Below are 18,083 nucleotides of genomic sequence, written 5' to 3'. Positions count from 1 at the left end.
AGTGCAAAATGGCGTCTTGTTCAGAGGTCAGAAGGTCATTATTCCCAAATCACTACGTCCAGAGATGCTTACCCGCATACACTCCAGTCACGTTGGAGGTGATGCATGCTACCGCCAGGCTCGTGAAACATTATACTGGCCAAACATGCAAGCAGAAATCAAAGACTTTGTCAGCAACTGTACCACATGCAACGAGTACGCTCATGAACAGCAAAATGAAACACACCCACTGAAAACATGGACAGCAGCCCAGCACAACGCCTTCTGTCCAGACGTCTGAAGACTACCATCCCCGTAGCTAACAAGCTACTTGAGCCCTGCGTCATGGTTGGCGTCACGGACAAACTGCGTCACAGAAAGCAGCTCGCTAAGTGCTTCTACGACCGGACTGCTCGGGACCTACCATTACATTACATTTAAGTCATTTAGCAGACGCTCTTATCCAGAGCGAACCAGAGCTGGAGGTGGGTGAAACGATAAGGATGAAACCGCTGCCGGGAGACCACACAGGACTTTGGAGGCTGGGCACATGCCTGCAGAGAGTTGCACCACGTTCTTACCTGGTGGATGTTGGTGGCTCCCTCTATCGTCGCAATCGGGTGGATCTGCGCGTAGCAGAGCAGACAACAAACCAGAACACGCCATACACTCACCTAGATGAGCTGGATCACAGTCCAGGCCTAAGGGTAAGGGGTGCAGAATTGAGACATGGGCCGCCGTGGTTCTGTGTTGCCTTAGTTATGGTAATATATTTGAGACCAGTGTATTGCGGTTAATTTCGTCTTTGACTTCACTGTATCTCTCAGTAGTTAATAGGGAAACAAAGAGTCCCACAGACAGTTCGCAAGAGAACATACCAGAAGATTTGCTAGCTAAATTATTGGGATCATCTGGTTATGACCAGTGCTTGGAATACTTTAAACTCGTTGACAAAACAGACCATTGGACGCATTTTTCAGACGGATATTTATTTGTCAAAGGTCCGCGGTGGGATCAGTGTAAACTATGCGATTAAATTGGAGACAGGTTTAAAGCAGTTGAATGTCTTCTATTCATTTACTAGCAGCCATATAACAGCCAGGGGAAACCGAATTGTTCTGACTGACATTAAATGCTCAGTTAGAGAACTGCTACACTATTCATTTACTAGCAGCCATATAACAGCCAGGGGGAAACCAAATTGTTCTGACTGACATTAAATGCTCAGTTAGAGAACTGCTACACTATTCATTTACTAGCAGCCATATAACAGCCAGGGGAATTGTTCTGACTGACATTAAATGCTCAGTTAGAGAACTGCTACACGTTGTGTTTTGAGTTGGCTAGTCCAGGTGGTCTGTGTTATGTCATTGTTTTATACATTGCTGCTGAAAGGTCGCGGCTCTCTCGTCGGAGAACGGGCGCACCACAGACGTGCACTGAAGGGTCATTGCGGTAATGAGTTATATATAATATTTTCTGGGTGTCAATCTGGACCGGTTATAGGTTAGCAGCCAGGGGAAACCAATATAACAGCCAGGGGAAACCAATTGTTCTGACAATCTGGACCGGTTATAGGTTAGCAGCCAGGGGAAACCAATATAACAGCCAGGGGAAACCAATTGTTCTGACAATCTGGACCGGTTATAGGTTAGCAGCCAGGGGAAACCAATATAACAGCCAGGGGAAACCAATTGTTCTGACTGACAGAACAGTTACAATGTTCTGCCTTGACTGTGGCGATCTTTACCCGAATTGTTAGGATTTTCTTGTGCTCACAGGAACACAAGTTAAATAAATGGTGTTTTATTTTTGAAAAGAGATGAGCGCCTGGTTTAGAATAGAACATTCCGTTTTCTGCCTGAGTGTGGCGCTGTCTATTGCAATTTTTCTGGATTATCTTGTGACCGGGAACAAAACTACTTATTTTACTCAACTAGAGATTGAAATAAATGGTGTTTCTTTAAAAGAAAGATGTGCCTAGTTGACATGGAATGATTCCTCACCTTATTCTCCTTTTCGTTATCTATGGTTGTTGGTTATTTAACAGGCAATAAAAGGTGAAAACGGAACTAGATTTAAATAAATTGTGTTTATTTGAAAAGATGGACCTGGGTTGACCTGAACATTACATTTAGGGGGAATAGATCCTCAGACACAGAGGCTGATTATCATTCGGGCAATCATCTCGTTTTATTTACATTTCTGGTTGCCATGGTAAACACAAAACACAGGAGGACCTTGGAATGCTTCCTGAATTCACCCAGTAAAGTAACATAAGTAGGTCTACAGTATGACAGCCAGGTCCAACAGGTGCAGTAGACCTGCAGTATCACAGCCAGGCCCAACAGGTGCAGTAGTTCTACAGTATCACAGCCAGGTCCAACAGGTGCAGTAGTCCTACAGTATCACAGCCAGGTCCAACAGGTGCAGTAGTCCTACAGTATCACAGCCAGGCCAAACAGGTGCAGTAGTCCTACAGTATCACAGCCAGGTCCAACAGGTGCAGTAGTCCTACAGTATCACAGCCAGGCCAAACAGGTGCAGTAGTCCTACAGTATCACAGCCAGGTCCAACAGGTGCAGTAGTCCTACAGTATCACAGCCAGGTCCAACAGGTGCAGTAGTCCTACAGTATCACAGCCAGGTCCAACAGGTGCAGTAGTCCTACAGTATCACAGCCAGGCCAAACAGGTGCAGTAGTTCTACAGTATCACAGCCAGGTCCAACAGGTGCAGTAGTCCTACAGTATCACAGCCAGGTCCAACAGGTGCAGTAGTCCTACAGTATCACAGCCAGGTCCAACAGGTGCAGTAGTCCTACAGTATCACAGCCAGGTCCAACAGGTGCAGTAGTCCTACAGTATCACAGCCAGGTTCAAACAGGTGCAGTAGTCCTACAGTATCACAGCCAGGTCAAACAGGTGCAGTAGTCCTACAGTATGACAGCCAGGTCCAACAGGTGCAGTAGTCCTACAGTATGACAGCCAGGTCCAACAGGTTCAGTAGTCCTACAGTATCACAGCCAGGTCCAACAGGTGCAGTAGTCCTACAGTATGACAGCCAGGTCCAACAGGTGCAGTAGTCCTACAGTATGACAGCCAGGTCCAACAGGTGCAGTAGTCCTACAGTATTTACATCCAGATCCAACAGGTGCAGTAGTACTACAGTATGACAGCCAGGTCCAACAGGTGCAGTAGTCCTGCAGTATCACAGCCAGGTCCAGTAGTCCTACAGTATGACAGCCAGGTCCAACAGGTGCAGTAGTCCTACAGTATCACAGCCAGGTCCAACAGGTCCAGTAGTCCTACAGTATCACAGCCAGGTCCAAACAGGTGCAGTAGTCCTACAGTATCACAGCCAGGTCCAAACAGGTGCAGTAGTCCTACAGTATCACAACCAGGTCCAACAGGTGCAGTAGTCCTACAGTATCACAACCAGGTCCAACAGGTGCAGTAGTCCTACAGTATGACAGCCAGGTCCAACAGGTGCAGTAGTCCTACAATATCACAGCCAGGTCCAACAGGTGCAGTAGTCCTACAGTATCCCAGCCAGGTCCAAACAGGTGCAGTAGTCCTACAGTATCACAGCCAGGTCCAACAGGTGCAGTAGTCCTACAGTATGACAGCCAGGTCCAACAGGTGCAGTAGTCCTACAGTATCACAGCCAGGTTCAAACAGGTGCAGTAGTCCTACAGTATTACAGCCAGGTCCAACAGGTGTAGTAGTCCTACAGTATCACAGCCAGGTCCAACAGGTGCAGTAGTCCTACAGTATCACAGCCAGGTCCAACAGGTGCAGTAGTCCTACAGTATCACAGCCAGGTCCAACAGGTGCAGTAGTCCTACAGTATCAAAGCCAGGTCCAACAGGTGCAGTAGTCCTACAGTATCACAGCCAGGCCAAACAGGTGCAGTAGTCCACAGTATCACAGCCAGGTCCAACAGGTGCAGTAGTCCTACAGTATCACAGCAAGGCCAAACAGGTACAGTAGTCCTACTGCACCTGTTTTAGACCAGGGCCCATAGGGCAATAAATATAGTTTAGGGGCAGATTCATGTAATCTTGTCATCAGGAGATTTCATTAGCTATTTACTCATTCTCTCATGAGCTAAATTCTCATTCTTAACAATGAGCTAAAATATAGATCAACGAGAACACTACTGTCATTCCCCACAGAACACTACTGTTATTCCCCACAGAACACTACTGTTATTCCCCACAGAACACTACTGTTACTCCCCACAGAACACTACTGTTACTCCCCACAGAACACTACTGTTACTCCCCACAGAACACTAATGTTATTCCCCACAGAACACTAATGTTATTCCCCACAGAACATTACTGTTATTCCCCACAGAACACTACTGTTATTCCCCACAGAACACTACTGTTACTCCCCACAGAACACTACTGTTACTCCCCACAGAACACTACTGTTATTCCCCACAGAACACTGTCATTCCCCACAGAACACTACTGTTACTCCCCACAGAACACTACCGTTATTCCCCACAGAACACTACTGTCATTCCCCACAGAACACTGTCATTCCCCACAGAACACTGTCATTCCCCACAGAACACTACTGTCATTCCCCACAGAACACTGTCATTCCCCACAGAACACTACTGTTACTCCCCACAGAACACTACTGTCATTCCCCACAGAACACTACTGTTACTCCCCACAGAACACTACTGTCATTCCCAACAGAACACTACTGTTACTCCCCACAGAACACTACTGTCATTCCCCACAGAACACTGTCATTCCCCACAGAACACTACTGTCATTCCCCACAGAACACTACTGTTACTCCCCACAGAACACTGTCATTCCCCACAGAACACTGTCATTCCCCACAGAACACTACTGTCATTCCCCACAGAACACTACTGTTACTCCCCACAGAACACTGTCATTCCCCACAGAACACTACTGTTACTCCCCACAGAACACTACTGTCATTCCCCACAGAACACTACTGTCACTCCCCACAGAACACTACTGTCATTCCCCACAGAACACTACTGTTACTCCCCACAGAACACTACTGTCATTCCCCACAGAACACTGTCATTCCCCACAGAACACTACTGTTACTCCCCACAGAACACTACTGTTACTCCCCACAGAACACTACTGCCATTCCCCACAGAACACTACTGTTACTCCCCACAGAACACTACTGTTACTCCCCACAGAACACTACTGTTACTCCCCACAGAACACTACTGTTACTCCCCACAGAACACTACTGTTATTCCCCACAGAACACTACTGTTACTCCCCACAGAACACTACTGTCATTCCCCACAGAACACTACTGTTACTCCCCACAGAACACTACTGTTACTTCCCACAGAACACTACTGTTATTCCCCACAGAACACTACTGTTACTCCCCACAGAACACTACTGTTATTCCCCACAGAACACTAATGTTATTCCCCACAGAACATTACTGTTATTCCCCACAGAACACTACTGGTATTCCCCACAGAACATTACTGTTATTTCCCACAGAACACTACTGTTACTCCCCACAGAACACTACTGTTACTCCCCACAGAACACTACTGTTATTCCCCACAGAACACTACTGTTATTCCCCACAGAACACTACTGTTATTCCTAAAGGTATTGTATTGTATTGTAGGGCTAAAGGTATTGTATTGTATTGTAGGGCTAAAGGTATTGTAGGGCTAAAGGTATTGTATTGTAGGGCTAGAGGTATTGTATTGTATTGTAGGGCTAAATGTATTGTAGGGCTAGAGGTATTGTATTGTAGGGCTAAAGGTATTGTATTGTAGGGCTAGAGGTATTGTATTGTAGGGCTAGAGCTATTGTATTGTATTGTAGGGCTGGAGGTATTGTAGGGCTAGAGGTATTGTATTGTAGGGCTAGAGGTATTGTATTGTATTGTAGGGCTAGAGGTGTGTGTCTTACTGGTGTCAGTGAGTGTGGTGGGTGGTACTACTGTGTGTCTTACTGGTGTCAGTGAGTGTGGTGGGTGGTGGGTGTACTACTGTGTGTGTCTTACTGGTGTCAGTGAGTGTGGTGGGTGGTACTACTGTGTGTGTCTTACTGGTGTCAGTGAGTGTGGGGAGTGGTAGTACTGTGTGTGTCTTACTGGTGTCAGTGAGTGTGGTGGGTGGTACTACTGTGTGTGTCTTACTGGTGTCAGTGAGTGTGGTGGGTGGTACTACTGTGTGTCTTACTGGTGTCAGTGAGTGTGGTGGGTGGTACTACTGTGTGTGTCTTACTGGTGTCAGTGGGTGTGGTGGGTGGTGGGTGTACTACTGTGTGTGTCTTACTGGTGTCAGTGAGTGTGGTGGGTGGTACTACTGTGTGTGTCTTACTGGTGTCAGTGAGTGTGGTGGGTGGTACTACTGTGTGTGTCTTACTGGTGTCAGTGAGTGTGGTGGGTGGTACTACTGTGTGTGTCTTACTGGTGTCAGTGGGTGTGGTGGGTGGTACTACTGTGTGTGTCTTACTGGTGTCAGTGAGTGTGGTGGGTGGTACTACTGTGTGTGTCTTACTAGTGTCAGTGAGTGTGGTGGTACTACTGTGTGTGTCTTACTGGTGTCCGTGAGTGTGGTGGGTGGTACTACTGTGTGTCTTACTAGTGTCAGTGAGTGTGGTGAGTGGTACTACTGTGTGTGTCTTACTGGTGTCAGTGGGTGTGTTGGGTGGTACTACTGTGTGTGTCTTACTGGTGTCAGTGGGTGTGGTGGGTGGTACTACTGTGTGTGTCTTACTAGTGTCAGTGAGTGTGGTGGGTGGTACTACTGTGTGTGTCTTACTGGTGTCAGTAAGTGTGGTGAGTGTACTACTGTGTGTGTCTTACTGGTGTCAGTGAGTGTGGTGGGTGTACTACTGTGTGTCTTACTGGTGTCAGTGAGTGTGGTGGGTGGTACTACTGTGTGTGTCTTACTGGTGTCAGTGAGTGTGGTGGGTGGTACTACTGTGTGTGTCTTACTGGTGTCAGTGGGTGTGGTGGGTGGTACTACTGTGTCTGTCTTACTGGTGTCAGTGGGTGTGGTGGGTGGTACTACTGTGTGTGTCTTACTAGTGTCAGTGAGTGTGGTGGGTGGTACTACTGTGTGTGTCTTACTGGTGTCAGTAAGTGTGGTGAGTGTACTACTGTGTGTGTCTTACTGGTGTCAGTGAGTGTGGTGGGTGTACTACTGTGTGTGTCTTACTGGTGTCAGTGAGTGTGGTGGGTGGTACTACTGTGTGTCTTACTGGTGTCAGTGAGTGTGGTGGGTGGTACTACTGTGTGTGTCTTACTGGTGTCAGTGGGTGTGGTGGGTGGTGGGTGTACTACTGTGTGTGTCTTACTGGTGTCAGTGAGTGTGGTGGGTGGTACTACTGTGTGTGTCTTACTGGTGTCAGTGAGTGTGGTGGGTGGTACTACTGTGTGTGTCTTACTGGTGTCAGTGAGTGTGGTGGGTGGTACTACTGTGTGTGTCTTACTGGTGTCAGTGGTGTGGTGGGTGGTACTACTGTGTGTGTCTTACTGGTGTCAGTGAGTGTGGTGGTGGTACTACTGTGTGTGTCTTACTAGTGTCAGTGAGTGTGGTGGTGGTACTACTGTGTGTCTTACTGGTGTCAGTGAGTGTGGTGGGTGGTACTACTGTGTGTGTCTTACTAGTGTCAGTGGGTGTGGTGGGTGGTACTACTGTGTGTGTCTTACTGGTGTCAGTGGGTGTGGTGGGTGGTACTACTGTGTGTGTCTTACTGGTGTCAGTGAGTGTGGTGGGTGGTACTACTGTGTGTGTCTTACTGGTGTCAGTGAGTGTGGTGGGTGTACTACTGTGTGTGTCTTACTGGTGTCAGTGAGTGTGGTGGGTGTACTACTGTGTGTGTCTTACTGGTTTCAGTGAGTGTGGTGGGTGTACTACTGTGTGTGTCTTACTGGTGTCAGTGAGTGTGGTGGGTGGTACTACTGTGTGTGTCTTACTGCTGTCAGTGAGTGTGGTGGGTGGTACTACTGTGTGTGTCTTACTGGTGTCAGTGAGTGTGGTGGGTGGTACTACTGTGTGTGTCTTACTGGTGTCAGTGGGTGTGTGGTGGTACTACTGTGTGTGTCTTACTGGTGTCAGTGAGTGTGGTGGGTGGTACTACTGTGTGTCTTACTAGTGTCAGTGAGTGTGGTGGTACTACTGTGTGTGTCTTACTGGTGTCAGTGAGTGTGGTGGGTGGTACTACTGTGTGTGTCTTACTAGTGTCAGTGAGTGTGGTGGGTGGTACTACTGTGTGTGTCTTACTGGTGTCAGTGGGTGTGGTGGGTGGTACTACTGTGTGTGTCTTACTGGTGTCAGTGGGTGTGGTGGGTGGTACTACTGTGTGTGTCTTACTAGTGTCAGTGAGTGTGGTGGGTGGTACTACTGTGTGTGTCTTACTGGTGTCAGTAAGTGTGGTGAGTGTACTACTGTGTGTGTCTTACTGGTGTCAGTGAGTGTGGTGGGTGTACTACTGTGTGTGTCTTACTGGTGTCAGTGAGTGTGGTGGGTGGTACTACTGTGTGTCTTACTGGTGTCAGTGAGTGTGGTGGGTGGTACTACTGTGTGTGTCTTACTGGTGTCAGTGGGTGTGGTGGGTGGGGTACTACTGTGTGTGTCTTACTGGTGTCAGTGAGTGTGGTGGGTGGTACTACTTAGTGTGTCTTACTGGTGTCAGTGAGTGTGGTGGGTGGTACTACTGTGTGTGTCTTACTGGTGTCAGTGAGTGTGGTGGGTGGTACTACTGTGTGTGTCTTACTGGTGTCAGTGGGTGTGGTGGGTGGTACTACTGTGTGTGTCTTACTGGTGTCAGTGGGTGTGGTGGGTGGTACTACTGTGTGTCTTACTGGTGTCAGTGAGTGTGGTGGGTGGTACTACTGTGTGTGTCTTACTGGTGTCAGTAAGTGTGGTGGGTGTACTACTGTGTGTCTTACTGGTGTCAGTGAGTGTGGTGGGTGTACTACTGTGTGTGTCTTACTGGTGTCAGTGAGTGTGGTGGGTGGTACTACTGTGTGTCTTACTGGTGTCAGTGAGTGTGGTGGGTGGTACTACTGTGTGTCTTACTGGTGTCAGTGGGTGGTGGGTGGGTGGTACTACTGTGTGTGTCTTACTGGTGTCAGTGAGTGTGGTGGGTGGTACTACTGTGTGTGTCTTACTGGTGTCAGTGAGTGTGGTGGGTGGTACTACTGTGTGTGTCTTACTGGTGTCAGTGAGTGTGGTGGGTGGTACTACTTTGTGTCTTACTGGTGTCAGTGGGTGTGGTGGGTGGTACTACTGTGTGTGTCTTACTGGTGTCAGTGAGTGTGGTGGGTGGTACTACTGTGTGTGTCTTACTAGTGTCAGTGAGTGTGGTGGGTGGTACTACTGTGTGTGTCTTACTGGTGTCAGTGAGTGTGGTGGGTGGTACTACTGTGTGTCTTACTGGTGTCAGTGAGTGTGGTGGGTGGTACTACTGTGTGTGTCTTACTGGTGTCAGTGGGTGTGGTGGGTGGTACTACTGTGTGTGTCTTACTGGTGTCAGTGGGTGTGGTGGGTGGTACTACTGTGTGTGTCTTACTGGTGTCAGTGAGTGTGGTGGGTGGTACTACTGTGTGTGTCTTACTGGTGTCAGTGAGTGTGGTGGGTGTACTACTGTGTGTGTCTTACTGGTGTCAGTGAGTGTGGTGGGTGGTACTACTGTGTGTGTCTTACTGGTGTCAGTGAGTGTGGTGGGTGGTACTACTGTGTGTGTCTTACTGGTGTCAGTGAGTGTGGTGGGTGGTACTACTGTGTGTGTCTTACTGGTGTCAGTGAGTGTGGTGGGTGGTACTACTGTGTGTGTCTTACTGGTGTCAGTGGGTGTGGTGGGTGGTACTACTGTGTGTGTCTTACTGGTGTCAGTGAGTGTGGTGGGTGGTACTACTGTGTGTGTCTTACTAGTGTCAGTGAGTGTGGTGGTACTACTGTGTGTGTCTTACTGGTGTCAGTGAGTGTGGTGGGTGGTACTACTGTGTGTCTTACTAGTGTCAGTGAGTGTGGTGGGTGGTACTACTGTGTGTGTCTTACTGGTGTCAGTGAGTGTGGTGAGTGGTACTACTGTGTGTGTCTTACTGGTGTCAGTGAGTGTGGTGGGTGGTACTACTGTGTGTCTTACTGGTGTCAGTGAGTGTGGTGGGTGGTGGGTGTACTACTGTGTGTGTCTTACTGGTGTCAGTGAGTGTGGTGGGTGGTACTACTGTGTGTGTCTTACTGGTGTCAGTGAGTGTGGTGGGTGGTACTACTGTGTGTGTCTTACTGGTGTCAGTGAGTGTGGTGGGTGGTACTACTGTGTGTGTCTTACTGGTGTCAGTGAGTGTGGTGGGTGTACTACTGTGTGTGTCTTACTGGTGTCAGTGAGTGTGGTGGGTGGTACTACTGTGTGTCTTACTGGTGTCAGTGAGTGTGGTGGGTGGTACTACTGTGTGTGTCTTACTGGTGTCAGTGAGTGTGGTGGGTGGTACTACTGTGTGTGTCTTACTGGTGTCAGTGAGTGGTGGTGGTACTACTGTGTGTGTCTTACTGGTGTCAGTGAGTGTGGTGGGTGGTACTACTGTGTGTGTCTTACTGGTGTCAGTGAGTGTGGTGAGTGGTACTACTGTGTGTGTCTTACTGGTGTCAGTGAGTGTGGTGGGTGGTACTACTGTGTGTGTCTTACTGGTGTCAGTGGGTGTGGTGGGTGGTACTACTGTGTGTGTCTTACTGGTGTCAGTGAGTGTGGTGGGTGGTACTACTGTGTGTGTCTTACTGGTGTCAGTGAGTGTGGTGGTACTACTGTGTGTGTCTTACTGGTGTCAGTGAGTGTGGTGGGTGGTACTACTGTGTGTCTTACTGGTGTCAGTGAGTGTGGTGGAGTGGTACTACTGTGTGTGTCTTACTGGTGTCAGTGGGTGTGGTGGGTGGTACTACTGTGTGTGTCTTACTGGTGTCAGTGGGTGTGGTGGGTGGTACTACTGTGTGTGTCTTACTAGTGTCAGTGAGTGTGGTGGGTGGTACTACTGTGTGTGTCTTACTGGTGTCAGTGAGTGTGGTGGGTGTACTACTGTGTGTGTCTTACTGGTGTCAGTGAGTGTGGTGGGGTACTACTGTGTGTGTCTTACTGGTGTCAGTGAGTGTGGTGGGTGGTACTACTGTGTGTCTTACTGCTGTCAGTGAGTGTGGTGGGTGGTACTACTGTGTGTGTCTTACTGGTGTCAGTGAGTGTGGTGGGTGGTACTACTGTGTGTGTCTTACTGGTGTCAGTGGGTGTGGTGGGTGGTACTACTGTGTGTGTCTTACTGGTGTCAGTGAGTGTGGTGGGTGGTACTACTGTGTGTGTCTTACTAGTGTCAGTGAGTGTGGTGGTACTACTGTGTGTGTCTTACTGGTGTCCGTGAGTGTGGTGGGTGGTACTACTGTGTGTCTTACTAGTGTCAGTGAGTGTGGTGAGTGGTACTACTGTGTGTGTCTTACTGGTGTCAGTGGGTGTGGTGGGTGGTACTACTGTGTGTGTCTTACTGGTGTCAGTGGGTGTGGTGGGTGGTACTACTGTGTGTGTCTTACTAGTGTCAGTGAGTGTGGTGGGTGGTACTACTGTGTGTGTCTTACTGGTGTCAGTGGGTGTGGTGGGTGGTACTACTGTGTGTGTCTTACTGGTGTCAGTGAGTGTGGTGGGTGGTACTACTGTGTGTGTCTTACTGGTGTCAGTGAGTGTGGTGGGTGGTACTACTGTGTGTGTCTTACTGGTGTCAGTGAGTGTGGTGGGTGGTACTACTGTGTGTGTCTTACTGGTGTCAGTGAGTGTGGTGGGTGGTACTACTGTGTGTGTCTTACTAGTGTCAGTGAGTGTGGTGGTACTACTGTGTGTGTCTTACTGGTGTCCGTGAGTGTGGTGGGTGGTACTACTGTGTGTCTTACTAGTGTCAGTGAGTGTGGTGAGTGGTACTACTGTGTGTGTCTTACTGGTGTCAGTGGGTGTGGTGGGTGGTACTACTGTGTGTGTCTTACTGGTGTCAGTGGGTGTGGTGGGTGGTACTACTGTGTGTGTCTTACTAGTGTCAGTGAGTGTGGTGGGTGGTACTACTGTGTGTGTCTTACTGGTGTCAGTAAGTGTGGTGAGTGTACTACTGTGTGTGTCTTACTGGTGTCAGTGGGTGTGGTGGGTGGTGGGTGTACTACTGTGTGTGTCTTACTGGTGTCAGTGAGTGTGGTGGGTGGTACTACTGTGTGTGTCTTACTAGTGTCAGTGAGTGTGGTGAGTGGTACTACTGTGTGTGTCTTACTGGTGTCAGTGGGTGTGGTGGGTGGTACTACTGTGTGTGTCTTACTGGTGTCAGTGGGTGTGGTGGGTGGTACTACTGTGTGTGTCTTACTAGTGTCAGTGAGTGTGGTGGGTGGTACTACTGTGTGTGTCTTACTGGTGTCAGTAAGTGTGGTGAGTGTACTACTGTGTGTGTCTTACTGGTGTCAGTGAGTGTGGTGGGTGTACTACTGTGTGTGTCTTACTGGTGTCAGTGAGTGTGGTGGGTGGTACTACTGTGTGTCTTACTGGTGTCAGTGAGTGTGGTGGGTGGTACTACTGTGTGTGTCTTACTGGTGTCAGTGGGTGTGGTGGGTGGTGGGTGTACTACTGTGTGTGTCTTACTGGTGTCAGTGAGTGTGGTGGGTGGTACTACTGTGTGTGTCTTACTGGTGTCAGTGAGTGTGGTGGGTGGTACTACTGTGTGTGTCTTACTGGTGTCAGTGAGTGTGGTGGGTGGTACTACTGTGTGTGTCTTACTGGTGTCAGTGGGTGTGGTGGGTGGTACTACTGTGTGTGTCTTACTGGTGTCAGTGAGTGTGGTGGGTGGTACTACTGTGTGTGTCTTACTAGTGTCAGTGAGTGTGGTGGTACTACTGTGTGTGTCTTACTGGTGTCCGTGAGTGTGGTGGGTGGTACTACTGTGTGTCTTACTAGTGTCAGTGAGTGTGGTGAGTGGTACTACTGTGTGTGTCTTACTGGTGTCAGTGGGTGTGGTGGGTGGTACTACTGTGTGTGTCTTACTGGTGTCAGTGGGTGTGGTGGGTGGTACTACTGTGTGTGTCTTACTAGTGTCAGTGAGTGTGGTGGGTGGTACTACTGTGTGTGTCTTACTGGTGTCAGTAAGTGTGGTGAGTGTACTACTGTGTGTGTCTTACTGGTGTCAGTGAGTGTGGTGGGTGTACTACTGTGTGTGTCTTACTGGTGTCAGTGAGTGTGGTGGGTGGTACTACTGTGTGTGTCTTACTGCTGTCAGTGAGTGTGGTGGGTGGTACTACTGTGTGTGTCTTACTGGTGTCAGTGAGTGTGGTGGGTGGTACTACTGTGTGTGTCTTACTGGTGTCAGTGGGTGTGGTGGGTGGTACTACTGTGTGTGTCTTACTGGTGTCAGTGAGTGTGGTGGGTGGTACTACTGTGTGTGTCTTACTAGTGTCAGTGAGTGTGGTGGTACTACTGTGTGTGTCTTACTGGTGTCCGTGAGTGTGGTGGGTGGTACTACTGTGTGTCTTACTAGTGTCAGTGAGTGTGGTGAGTGGTACTACTGTGTGTGTCTTACTGGTGTCAGTGGGTGTGGTGGGTGGTACTACTGTGTGTGTCTTACTGGTGTCAGTGGGTGTGGTGGGTGGTACTACTGTGTGTGTCTTACTAGTGTCAGTGAGTGTGGTGGGTGGTACTACTGTGTGTGTCTTACTGGTGTCAGTAAGTGTGGTGAGTGTACTACTGTGTGTGTCTTACTGGTGTCAGTGAGTGTGGTGGGTGGTACTACTGTGTGTGTCTTACTGGTGTCAGTGAGTGTGGTGGGTGGTACTACTGTGTGTGTCTTACTGGTGTCAGTGAGTGTGGTGGGTGGTACTACTGTGTGTGTCTTACTGGTGTCAGTGGGTGTAGTGGGTGGTACTACTGTGTGTGTCTTACTGGTGTCAGTGAGTGTGGTGGGTGGTACTACTGTGTGTGTCTTACTAGTGTCAGTGAGTGTGGTGGTACTACTGTGTGTGTCTTACTGGTGTCCGTGAGTGTGGTGGGTGGTACTACTGTGTGTCTTACTAGTGTCAGTGAGTGTGGTGAGTGGTACTACTGTGTGTGTCTTACTGGTGTCAGTGGGTGTGGTGGGTGGTACTACTGTGTGTGTCTTACTGGTGTCAGTGAATGTGGTGGTACTACTGTGTGTGTCTTACTGGTGTCAGTGAGTGTGGTGAGTGTACTACTGTGTGTGTCTTACTGGTGTCAGTGAGTGTGGTGGGTGGTACTACTGTGTGTGTCTTACTGGTGTCAGTGAGTGTGGTAATTGCCCTCGCTAGGAGCATGTGTTTCAGACATAAGGAAGTGGATGGCTGCAAACTTTCTACTATTAAACTCGGACAAAACAGAGATGCTTGTTCTAGGTCCCAAGAAACAAAGAGATCTTCTGTTGAATCTGACAATTAATCTTAATGGTTGTACAGTCGTCTCAAATAAAACTGTGAAGGACCTCGGCGTTACTCTGGACCCTGATCTCTCTTTTGAAGAACATATCAAGACCATTTCGAGGACAGCTTTTTTCCATCTACGTAACATTGCAAAAATCAGAAACTTTCTGTCCAAAAATGATGCAGAAAAATTAATCCATGCGTTTGTCACTTCTAGGTTAGACTACTGCAATGCTCTACTTTCCGGCTACCCGGATAAAGCACTAAATAAACTTCAGTTAGTGCTGAATACGGCTGCTAGAATCCTGACTAGAACCAAAAAATTTGATCATATTACTCCAGTGCTAGCCTCTCTACACTGGCTTCCTGTCAAAGCAAGGGCTGATTTCAAGGTTTTACTGCTAACCTACAAAGCATTACATGGGCTTGCTCCTACCTATCTCTCTGATTGGGTCCTGCCGTACATACCTACACGTACGCTACGGTCACAAGACGCAGGCCTCCTAATTGTCCCTAGAATTTCTAAGCAAACAGCTGGAGGCAGGGCTTTCTCCTATAGAGCTCCATTTTTATGGAACGGTCTGCCTACCCATGTCAGAGACGCAAACTCGGTCTCAACCTTTAAGTCTTTACTGAAGACTCATCTCTTCAGTGGGTCATATGATTGAGTGTAGTCTGGCCCAGGAGTGGGAAGGTGAACGGAAAGGCTCTGGAGCAACGAACCGCCCTTGCTGTCTCTGCCTGGCCGATTCCCCTCTTTCCACTGGGATTCTCTGCCTCTACCCTGTTACGGGGCTGAGTCACTGGCTTACTGGGGCTCTCTCATGCCGTCCCTGGGGGGGTGCGTCACCTGGGTGGGTTGATTCACTGTTGTGGTCGGCCTGTCTGGGTTGGCGCCCCCTTGGGTTGTGCCGTGGCGGAGATCTTTGTGGGCTATACTCGGCCTTGTCTCAGGATGGTAAGTTGGTGGTTGAAGATATCCCTCTAGTGGTGTGGGGGCTGTGCTTTGGCAAAGTGGGTGGGGTTATATCCTTCCTGTTTGGCCCTGTCCGGGGTGTCCTCGGAAGGGGCCACAGTGTCTCCTGACCCCTCCTGTCTCAGCCTCCAGTATTTATGCTGCATTAGTTTATGTGTCGGGGGCTAGGGTCAGTTTGTTATATCTGGAGTACTTCTCCTGTCCTATTCGGTGTCCTGTGTGAATCTAAGTGTGCGTTCTCTAATTCTCTCCTTCTCTCTTTCTTTCTCTCTCTCGGAGGACCTGAGCCCTAGGACCATGCCCCAGGACTACCTGACATGATGACTCCTTGCTGTCCCCAGTCCACCTGGCCATGCTGCTGCTCCAGTTTCAACTGGCCTGGGCCCTAGGACCATGTCCCAGGACTACCTGACATGATGACTCCTTGCTGTCCCCAGTCCACCTGGCCATGCTGCTGCTCCAGTTTCAACTGTTCTGCCTTACTATTATTCAACCATGCTGGTCATTTATGAACATTTGAACATCTTGGCCACGTTCTGTTATAATCTCCACCCGGCACAGCCAGAAGAGGACTGGCCACCCCACATATGCTCTCTCTAATTCTCTCTTTCTTTCTCTCTCTCGGAGGACCTGAGCCCTAGGACCGTGCCCCAGGACTACCTGACATGATGACTCCTTGCTGTCCCCAGTCCACCTGACTGTGCTGCTGCTCCAGTTTCAACTGTTCTGCCTTATTATTATTCGACCATGCTGGTCATTTATGAACATTTGAACATCTTGGTCATGTTCTGTTATAATCTCTACCCGGCACAGCCAGAAGAGGACTGGCCACCCCACATAGCCTGGTTCCTCTCTAGGTTTCTTCCTAGGTTTTGGCCTTTCTAGGGAGTTTTTCCTAGCCACCGTGCTTTTACACCTGCATTGTTTGCTGTTTGGGGTTTTAGGCTGGGTTTCTGTACAGCACTTTGAGATATCAGCTGATGTACGAAGGGCTATATAAATAAATTTGATTTGATTTGATTTTGATTTGGTGGTACTACTGTGTGTGTTACTGGTGTCAGTGAGTGTGGTGGGTGGTACTACTGTGTGTGTCTTACTGGTGTCAGTGAGTGGTACTACTGTGTGTGTCTTACTGGTGTCAGTGAGTGTGGTGGGTGGTACTACTGTGTGTGTCTTACTGGTGTCAGTGAGTGTGGTGGGTGGTACTACTGTGTGTGTCTTACTGGTGTCAGTGAGTGTGGTGGGTGGTACTACTGTGTGTGTCTTACTGGTGTCAGTGAGTGTGGTGAGTGGTACTACTGTGTGTGTCTTACTGGTGTCAGTGAGTGATACTACTGTGTGTGTCTTACTAGTGTCAGTGAGTGTGGTGGGTGGTACTACTGTGTGTGTCTTACTGGTGTCAGTGAGTGTGGTGGGTGGTACTACTGTGTGTGTCTTACTGGTGTCAGTGAGTGTGGTGGGTGGTACTACTGTGTGTCTTACTAGTGTCAGTGAGTGTGGTGGTACTACTGTGTGTGTCTTACTAGTGTCAGTGAGTGTGGTGGTACTACTGTGTGTGTCTTACTGGTGTCAGTGAGTGTGGTGGGTGGTACTACTGTGTGTGTCTTACTGGTGTCAGTGAGTGTGGTGGGTGGTACTACTGTGTGTGTCTTACTAGTGTCAGTGAGTGTGGTGGTACTACTGTGTGTGTCTTACTGGTGTCAGTGAGTGTGGTGGGTGGTACTACTGTGTGTGTCTTACTGGTGTCACTGAGTGTGGTGGTACTACTGTGTGTGTCTTACTAGTGTCAGTGAGTGTGGTGGGTGGTACTACTGTGTGTGTCTTACTGGTGTCAGTGAGTGTGGTGAGTGGTACTACTGTGTGTGTCTTACTAGTGTCAGTGAGTGTGGTGGGTGGTACTACTGTGTGTGTCTTACTGGTGTCAGTGAGTGTGGTGGGTGGTACTACTGTGTGTCTTACTGGTGTCAGTGAGTGTGGTGAGTGGTATCACAGCCAGGTCCAACAGGTCCAGTAGTCCTACAGTATCACAGCCAGGTCCAAACAGGTGCAGTAGTCATACAGTATCACAACCAGGTCCAACAGGTGCAGTAGTCCTACAGTATCACAGCCAGGTCCAAACAGGTGCAGTAGTCCTACAGTATCACAGCCAGGTCCAAACAGGTGCAGTAGTCCTACAGTATCACAACCAGGTCCAACAGGTGCAGTAGTCCTACAGTATCACAACCAGGTCCAACAGGTGCAGTAGTCCTACAGTATGACAGCCAGGTCCAACAGGTGCAGTAGTCCTACAGTATCACAGCCAGGTCCAACAGGTGCAGTAGTCCTACATTATCCCAGCCAGGTCCAAACAGGTGCAGTAGTCCTACAGTATCACAGCCAGGTCCAACAGGTGCAGTAGTCCTACAGTATGCCAGCCAGGTCCAACAGGTGCAGTAGTCCTACAGTATCACAGCCAGGTCCAAACAGGTGCAGTAGTCCTACAGTATTACAGCCAGGTCCAACAGGTGTAGTAGTCCTACAGTATCACAGCCAGGTCCAACAGGTGCAGTAGTCCTACAGTATCACAGCCAGGTCCAACAGGTGCAGTAGTCCTACAGTATCACAGCCAGGTCCAACAGGTGCAGTAGTCCTACAGTATCAAAGCCAGGTCCAACAGGTGCAGTAGTCCTACAGTATCACAGCCAGGCCAAACAGGTGCAG

The 18,083-nt window shown here is 49.0% G+C and overlaps 1 protein-coding gene across 1 annotated transcript in view; it reads left to right on the top strand.

Annotated features, from left to right (window-relative positions):
* The window catches only part of LOC135560339 (cytochrome P450 3A27-like), a 47,069-nt gene extending 30,712 nt beyond the window's left edge, over positions 1 to 16,357 (top strand). Inside the window, exon 13 of the mRNA XM_065002225.1 lies at positions 15,663 to 16,357. Within this exon, the coding sequence (XP_064858297.1) occupies positions 15,663 to 15,704 (42 nt within the window). The 3' untranslated portion in view covers positions 15,705 to 16,357. The remainder of the gene's footprint in view (positions 1 to 15,662) is intronic.
* Positions 16,358 to 18,083: the final 1,726 nt, after the last annotated feature.

Source organism: Oncorhynchus nerka, linkage group LG15, assembly GCF_034236695.1.
Source record: "Oncorhynchus nerka isolate Pitt River linkage group LG15, Oner_Uvic_2.0, whole genome shotgun sequence".
Lineage (NCBI taxonomy): Eukaryota > Metazoa > Chordata > Actinopteri > Salmoniformes > Salmonidae > Oncorhynchus > Oncorhynchus nerka.
Note: the sequence above shows the minus strand (reverse complement) of the source record. Positions and strands in the feature narration are given on the sequence as shown.